At 56.2% G+C, this 8,254-nt stretch overlaps 1 protein-coding gene across 2 annotated transcripts in view; it reads right to left on the reverse strand.

Moving 5' to 3' along the window:
* KCNIP3 (potassium voltage-gated channel interacting protein 3) overlaps window positions 1-7,841 on the reverse strand; it is an 80,859-nt gene extending 73,018 nt beyond the window's left edge. Inside the window, exon 1 of one of the 2 annotated variants that reach the window (XM_059405557.1) lies at window positions 7,767-7,841. Coding sequence is in view for 1 of the 2 variants with exons in the window: in XM_059405554.1 (XP_059261537.1) it covers window positions 7,274-7,372 (99 nt within the window). In the remaining variant the exon portion in view is untranslated. Of the gene's footprint in view, window positions 1-7,273; window positions 7,429-7,766 lie in introns of those variants that run through there. The other variant, XM_059405554.1, reaches the window with a different exon arrangement.
* Window positions 7,842-8,254: the final 413 nt, after the last annotated feature.

The following is an 8,254-nucleotide window of genomic DNA, read 5'->3' on the forward strand; positions in this document are numbered from 1 at the left end:
AGCACTCAGGGTCAAGGAAGAGTCTACCTTTAGGTGTGTCCTGGTGGTTTCTGCTTGCAAGGAATCCATACTGTTAACCGTCCCCTTCATCAATGGCTCCCCTCTTTCCATTTAAAATAATGATTTAAAGATTCCCCTTTCAGGCATTTATTAAAATTTAAAATATGAAATGGATAAAGAAGATGTGGTATCTTTATACAGTGGAATACTATGCAACCACCAAAAGAAATGAAATCTTGTCATTTGCAACGATGTGGATGGACCTGGAGGGTATTATGCTGAGTCAGAGAAAAACAATCAATTATCGTATGATCTCTCTGATATGAAGAATTTGAGAGGCAGGGAGGGGGTGCTATGAGGGGTAGGGAAGGAAAAAATGAATCAAGATGGGATCAGGAGGGAGACAAACCATAAGAGACTCTTAATCTCAGGAAACAAACTGAGGTTCGCTGGTGGGGGGGTGGAGATGGGTAGGGGGAGAGTGGTGGGGTTATGGACGTTGCGGAGGGTATGTGCTATGGTGAGTGCTGTGAAATGTGTCAGCCTGTTGATTCACAGACCTGTACCCCTGGGGCAAATAATACATTATATGTTAATAAAAAAAAATTTTAAATGTGAGTAAGTTTAAAGAAAAAACAAAAAACAATCATACAGATTGTGCCAGACGAAGCAAAGTCAGAGGCAGAGGACCAACAGACCTAGGGGCCCACTCAAGGCAGCTGCACTGAGCCCTTGGGTCTGTGCTGTCCCAGACAGGGGCCCCTGGGGGCAGGTGGCTACTGAGCACTTGAAATGGAGCTAGTCCAAACTGAGATGTGCCATCAGTGCAAACAGACATGGATTCAAAGCCTTACTTGGAAGAATGGAAAATAGCTTATTAATAACTATATTGCTTACATATTGAAATGATAATACTTACACTGGATTAAATAAAATATATGATCAAAAAAACCCCTCACTTTAAAAAAAGAAAACTTTCTTTCATGTGCCTCCCTGTCATTTAACATGACACCTGTGGCTCACACTACACTTCTATTGGCTAGCACTGTTCTAGATGGTTCTCAGACCAGCCGGGTGGATGGTTTGGGGCAGTCTCCTCCTGCATACACTGACCCCAACTCCTCTGTCCTTCTCAAGTCCCAGCTAGGGTCGGTCAGACTTGTTTCAGAAAGGTGGCCCAGTGGGGTGCAGAGGAAGGGTGGAGGCAGGAGGCAAACTTGGGGGGGCTAAGCAAATCCAGGGAAGGAAGTGGGGGTGCTGAGAGAGGCCCAGGCAGTGGGAAGGATGGTGGAGATATTAGTGTGAGTGGGGGATCTGCTGTGGATGTGGGTAGTAGTGGGGGGGTCGAGGGGACTCCCCAGTAACTGTGACACCTGTCACCACAGAGACGGAGGGGGCAGGACAACCCCTCATGCCTTCCAGCTGCCCCAGGGCAAGGTCTGTACTCTCCACCAGGAATACCATCAGCCCAACCATCTCAAACTCCCAGGACCTGAACACCCCACCTCGTGAGTTCCCACCCCCTGAAACCCCTTGAAAGGCCAGCAGCTGCCCTGCTCACTGCCCATGCTCAGTGGGCAAAGCTTCACCAGGTGAGGACCCATCAGGTCAAGCCATAGGGGTGCCCTGAGGCAAGACCTTCAGTCAGCCACTTCTGTCTCTGTGGTTCTCATCCTCTGGCCTCCAGAGAACCCCCACAGTGAAGCCCAGAGAAGGCTTGGCAGAGGTTACCTGTGGGCCTGTGGCAGCCTATTGGGGGTGGGAGTGCATGGCTGGAGGCCATGGAGGGTCCTGGCAAACCCAGGTTCAACACCCAGGCTCCCTTCCTCAGAGTAATGTCACTTGAGTAAATGCATATGCAAAAGTTAGAACTAATTTTTCCCAAATATTTATATGTATGGATGAGAAATAGCGTGAGTGGTTGCCTAAGGACCATCAGGACCCACCAGGTGCGGCTCATGAGACACACTTAGCCAGGAAGGGGGGATTTCAGGCAGGTTAATGTTATTTCCCACTACCAGGTACAGTGGGAAGAGGTCTGCAGTGAGCCAGACGTCACCTCGGCTGGACAGCCCTGGACAAAGTACTCCACCACGCTTAGTCTTCATCTGTAAAAGAGGGAGACTAATATGCTTTTATAGGACACTGGGGAAGGTTAAATGCGGTGGCATACAAAGCCCCAGCAGGAGCCGGATTATCCCTAATCCCCATCCTTCTGATGGAGGGCAAATTCTGCCTAACCAGAGCAAGGGGCAGGGCCAAGCACGGGGCGGGGCCAAGCACGGGGCGGGGCCAAGCGACTGTCCTGTGATTTCCAGAGAGAGAGCCAGCCAACTCGCTCTGCTGAGCTGCTGGGTATCAGAATCACCTGGGAGCTTCCCCCACATCTGGCTGCCTGCGAGGCCGCATTATCTGATTCAGTGGGGCCCGCGCTGCTCTATTTTTATTAAGCTGTCGGTAGATCTGAAAGTGCCACTAAGGTTTGGAGGGCTCATGCCAACCAATGGGAAGTTCTAGGCTTTATCTGTGGGAGGAAGGAGTCTCGGATTCTATCTCCCTCCCCGCCCCGGCCCCTCCTAGGAGGGCTGCCTCAAGGCCAGAGTCTGGGCCAGCTAGGAACAAGCAGAGCCAGAGCCGCTCAGATGTGGGGCTGCCTGCCCCCCGCCCCCGGCCCTGTCCTGGGGACTTTGGCAGTTCAGGCTGGCTCCCTGAGCAACCACTCCTCCTTGCTCGCTCTATTTCCATCACTTGGGACAGATGGCAGGAAGTGGCGGTGGGCGTCGTGTCGTGCAGGCCCCAAGGATTTGGGGTGGGGAAGCTTGGGGGAGCCTCGATTTTCCACCCACCCCTGGGCACCTACAGATGCAGGCCGGGCAGCTCGCCTGCTGAGGCGGGAGCTGGGCCTAAGTTCCTGCCAACACTTGCACGAGCATGCACGAGTTGGAGCAGGGGAGGGGAGGACTGGGTCATTGCTGCCCTGCCTCTGACGGCTGCCACCTGGGCTAGGACACAAGCTTCCCACCTGGCCCTTGCTGCCCAGGCAATGCAGGTGTCTCATTAACCTGGGGGAGGGGTGCTCAGCATGCTCGTAGAGAACATTCTCCTGTTGGCATGCCCTTTCCAGGCTCTACTTAGTAATCAGAAAACAGTGACATTGACCCTCCAACCATTTACGGAGCTCTTGCTCTATGCCCCGGCTGGGCTGAGTAGGCTGATATGGGACCTAATTTATCTAGGAGGAGGATGATATTCCCCCAGGAAAATGAGGAGACAGTGGCACAGAGGAGCTAACTTACCTGCCCAAGGACACACAGCTAATGCTTGAAGGAGGTGGGACTGAGCCTAGGTCCTCCTGATGCAGAGCAGAGCCAGGCTAATAGCTGACAAGGTACAGCCGTGTTACTCCCAACCCCAGGCCACTATCCTCTCGTGGCTGGAGCCCTCCAATATCAAATGTGCAGATGGGGCTCCGTGACAAGCCAGTGGGCATATGTATGCCCATCGGATCTGCCTTCTGGCACTTTCGATAGTGTTCCCCGCCTCTACTCCTGGCCCCCGCTGGTCAGCATAAGGCACAGGCCTCAGGTGAGGGCCCGATCAAGGCTATGAGCGTATCTAAGGCCCACATGGGGAGACTGAAGCTCAGAGAAGGGATGGACCTGCCCAAGCTCGCAGGCTCAGCTGGGTGGAGCTGGGGGTAGAAGCTGGCCTCTGGGGGTCACTGCTCAGAAAGTCCATCTTGAGAGGGGATCTTGAACTAGAGTCAGGGTAGGCTGGGCATAGGGGCATGGTACCCGCAGCAGGTGGCCTCGGGTTTACCCCTTGCTTGGCCTGGAGAGATGTGTCAGAGATGAGGCTGCGTGGCGGTGGACAGCCGAACTGGAGATGCGGCCTGTGAAGACCGGTGCCTGCTTTGCCTAGCTGAGCACTGCATAGACCTGTGGCTGTGGGGCTCAGGGGCCGCTGGACAGAGACCTAGGGCGGGAGGTGGGACCGAGACGAGAGGCACGAGGCTGGGCCAACTGGGAGGTAGGACAGGCCCCCTCTGGGCTGTCCTGCTGAAGTTCAGCTTAGCTCCCCCTCTCCCACTCTGGTGCCTGCGAGTCCCCTTGGTTCTGTCCCTGTCACGTGGCTGTTCTGTGGCATTCTAGGACGAAGGCTGATCACAGCTGACAGATGCACCTGTTCAAGGGAAACATCAGTCAGCTGGGAACAGGGAGCTGGAGTGAGGGCATAGCACACAGGGACTGACTGCCCACTGTGCTCTCCTGCCTGTCCCGTTTCCTTCCTGCTCCCCGCCCCCCTTGTCTGGAGGACCAGCTAAGGAAGACTTGCCAAGTTCTCTCTCCTCTTCTCTCTTTGCCTTGGAAACCAAGGTTGCCCTTCTCCCTCACAGAGGCCACATTCAGGGCTCCGCAGCTGCTCCTGGGCATCACCGGAGATGCCTCGGAGTGGGGCGGAGAGAGCAGATGGGCCCCAAGCCAGCTGGAATCGGCAGAGCACCTGCCACTCTCGGGAAGGATTTTGATAAGAAAAGGGATCCTGAATTCAAAAGATGGGGGTCCTTTCCTTTGTGGCCCTGGATCTACTACCTGGAAAGGGATCTGTGGCTGGCTCAAGGTGATATGGCTAAACCAGGGGACATGGCCAGGGATGGGGTCTGGTTACTATGCTCTCACTAAAGGTTTCAGGAGGAACAATGGGCCACAAACCCATGAAGCCAGCCTCCAGCTGGGATGGGGCACTTTCCCAGCTGCCTGGTGACAAGTAAGCCACTCTCTCCCAGGAGCTCCCCAGCCTCCCCACCCAGCCCTAGGGAACTGGGCTTTGGAGTAAAATGGAACAGGGTTCAGATTCTATCTGTACTACTTCGTAGCTTGCAATGTAAGGCAGACCTCCGTTTCCTCATCTGTAGAGTGGGATACAGTACCAAAGGCTATCTCAGGGGCTGTCCCGGGGGTCCAGGGGGGTAATACAGGTACAGAGGTTCCCGGTTCATGCGCTGGACCATGAAGACATCACTCCCCAAAGATCTAGGACGGTAGCCTTGCCTGCCCCCAGGAGACCTGTGATTCTGTTTGTTCCTTTCCCCTAGGAGCAACCAGAGTTCAAGCTAAGTAGGCTGCTCCCTTCTCTGAGCCTCAGTGTCTGCACAAGGGGAGGTGGTGTGCTCACCCTCCTGGGATGTCCCAAGGATCCATAAAGGACTGGGTAGTGCACAGAGAGGCCGAGGGACTGAACACCCATGGGGTGTCACTGGGGGCAGCTGCTGACCATGACCGACAGGCAGCTGAGGACGCATGAGCTGGGCCATCCTGTTTTCTCAACTGCAGTCCTCACTGCCCCTAGAGAGGATTTTTTTCCCCAATCCCCCTGCTGAGCTTGGTGAGGGACCCAGCGGCGGCTTCCTTAGGACCACCGTCCCTACCTGGCCCAGCACCAGAAGGTGTGCGACTTGCTCCAGTTTCTGGCTGGGCCAGCTCCAAGAAGGCCACCAGTAGGCTTAAGGTACAGTGAGATCCACTGGGGCCCAGGAGAAAGTCGTAGGGGTACGGAGGGCAGGTATGGAATCACAGTGGCCAAGGAAAGAGCCAGATACACCTGTGGGACTCGAGTCACACGCTCCACTCACCAGGTGGGGGCAGGCCTACTGGCAGTTAGGGGCAGCGGAGCAGAGGAAGGAGACTTGTCTCCTGGTGGGTGGATAGATCGGGCTGTGTGCAGCCATGTGCAGCCCGGGTTTGGAAGCGCCAACCTCTGTGTGTGTGCTGTCAGCTGTGGGCACAGTCACCGGGCATGCTGGTGAAGGGCCTGCTCACACGCGTGTGCAGATGCCGAGGACCCATGCTGGCTGGGGTGGGCGTGTGAAGCGATCACATGCACAGATGCCTGGAACCAAGCACACGGTTTCTCTTTTTCTGCCCTGGAGGTTGCTGGGGAGACTGGAGGTGTCAGAAGAGAAAGCACCTTTCAGTGGGCCCCATCACCAGGCTGACAGTGTTTCATGCCATCCCCTCTGCTAATCCTCCTGGCACCCCTGGGAGATGGACCAGACAGGGCAGGGGTGACCCAGGCTCTGCCAAAGTGTGGCCTGGAACCACCTGACTCTAGAAGCAAGCTGACTCTGAGCTGTTTGTCCTTGAGCGTGAGAGAGGCAGGAATCCACCTTGGAGGGGGTGGGGGAGGGGGGAGGTTGAATGTAGGGGGAGACTGAAGGAAGCAGCCCTATATCTATTCTTCCTTACTCACGAGACCTTGATTTTATCTGAGGTTTGTTTTTGGTTTTTGCCCACTCCTCTTTCAACTTCCTGCTGCCTACACGTGCTGGCTGGAGCTCCAGCAGCCATGTTGGACTTTAGGGTAACCTCAAGAATGGGAGCCAAGGAGACAGATGGAGCCTGAGCCCCTGCTGACCAAGGGGCCCCCGTGCCAGCCTTCTATGTCTTCCCTCCAGACTTCTGCATGAGACAGAAACGCAACCAACTCGTTCAAACCGCTGTTAGCCGGGGCGTTCTGTTATGAGCCGCCAGATCTAACCTGATGCTGCTTCTTCCTTCCCAAACAAGACTATCCCAAACACGTGAGAGGCTTGCAAGGCAACAGGACGGATTCCCTGAGTGTGAGCTGCAGTCTGGGAACCGGCTTCTTTTCTTTCCTCTCCCTCATTCTTCACTTGGTCTTCAGCCTTCCCAACAGCCTGTTACTATTTCATGAACTCTGTCCCAGGCATTTTCCTTCGCCTTCTCTCTCTCCAACCTCCCAGCCACCCAGCGGAGTGGGAACTAGGAGTATGCATCCTTGTTCAGGGGGTTCAGAACCCTTTGGGAAGTGGTGTGTTAATCTCCTGAATGATTAAAAGAAACACTCATTGCCCAGCTTTCAAGCCTAAGGCACCCGCTCCCAGCACTCAGCCTTCCCACACCTCTAAGGGCTGTGGGCCCGGTCTCAGGGTCAGGGTCAGGGTCAGTTACTCTGGCACTTGCCCCAGAGACCGGACAGAACTGCACCAGCCACATGCCAGACTCTAAGCTCCTCCTCTGACCACCTTCTATGCCACAAACACCTAACGCCTAACAGGTCCAGAGGGGGGCCCCGGACGTCCAGCCTCCCAGACAGGACACCCCAACACTTACTTTTTCAAAAGTGACCTTCCAGGGGACGACAGCGCTTGAGATCAAAGGAGGAAGCACAACAGGGCTCCCTGGTCCAGGGCCACCCTCAGAAGCCCTGGCTCCCCACCCCTGGGCGAGCCCCCAGCCCCACCGGCGCCTACCTTCGCCCGATGCATCCTGGGCGCTGAAGGAAACTGTTGCCGGCCTCCCCTCTTTGCAGCTGAGAACAGGACTGCCTGGCCGGCTGGCAGCTGCCTCATGTTTGCTTGGACCCACACGTAATTGTTACCCGGGCGGCTCCTCGCCCGCCCCCTGCCCACCCCTCCCGCCCCGCCTGCTTCTACCCGCTCCACCCCTTCTGCTCTGCCTCCTGCCTCTTTCAAGCCCTCTCCCTCCCTCCCTGTCTCTCTCCCTCCTCCTCCCCCTCCCTCCCTCTCCCTCCCCACGCCTCTCCAACGGATTCTCGGTCCCCTTCCCAGGCTCTCTGTCCCACTCTGGGTATTAAGGGTTCCTAATCCTTCCCTCTGAGTCTGTTGAAGCCCCTTTGCCCGGCTCTTGGCTCTGCCCTCTGCTCCCGCTGCTGAGCTGGCGGCTCTCTCTGCCTCCCCCGCTGTCTATCTCTTCCTCTAACACACACACTCTCTGCTCTCCTACCTCGGTCACAGGAGGGTGGAGTGGTGGGTGCAGAGTGCTTCCACTGGGGGGAGGAGAGCTCCGATCAATGAGGAATTCAGAGGGGTGGGTGGGGCGGGGGAGCTTGGAGAACCTCCCCTGAGGCAGTTCCAGAACAGGCCAGCCCCTCCCCTCCCTACTGCCCCCACAGACAACCTCAGGCTGGTTCAGTCAAGATGGGCTGCAAAGAAGGATCTGGGCTCCTCCTAAGCCTGGGGTCTTTCTGGTGCCCTTCCGGCTGCCCTGCCCACATCCTCTGGCCACTGCTGGTGCTGGGCATCCTTTCTGGGGACATCATTCTGGGTCTCTGGGTGGGAAATGGCTTCACTGATGGGAGCTCACTGACAGAAAGGGTGAAGCTGCCACATTACTTGGGTCGCACACAGGGGTCCTTCCAACTGCTTCATCTGTCCCCACCCCCCTCAGCTGCCTCCCTCCCACATGGGGCCTCGCAGGGGGGAACCCTCCTG

This window comes from Mustela nigripes, chromosome 7 (assembly GCF_022355385.1).
Source record: "Mustela nigripes isolate SB6536 chromosome 7, MUSNIG.SB6536, whole genome shotgun sequence".
Classification (NCBI taxonomy): domain Eukaryota; kingdom Metazoa; phylum Chordata; class Mammalia; order Carnivora; family Mustelidae; genus Mustela; species Mustela nigripes.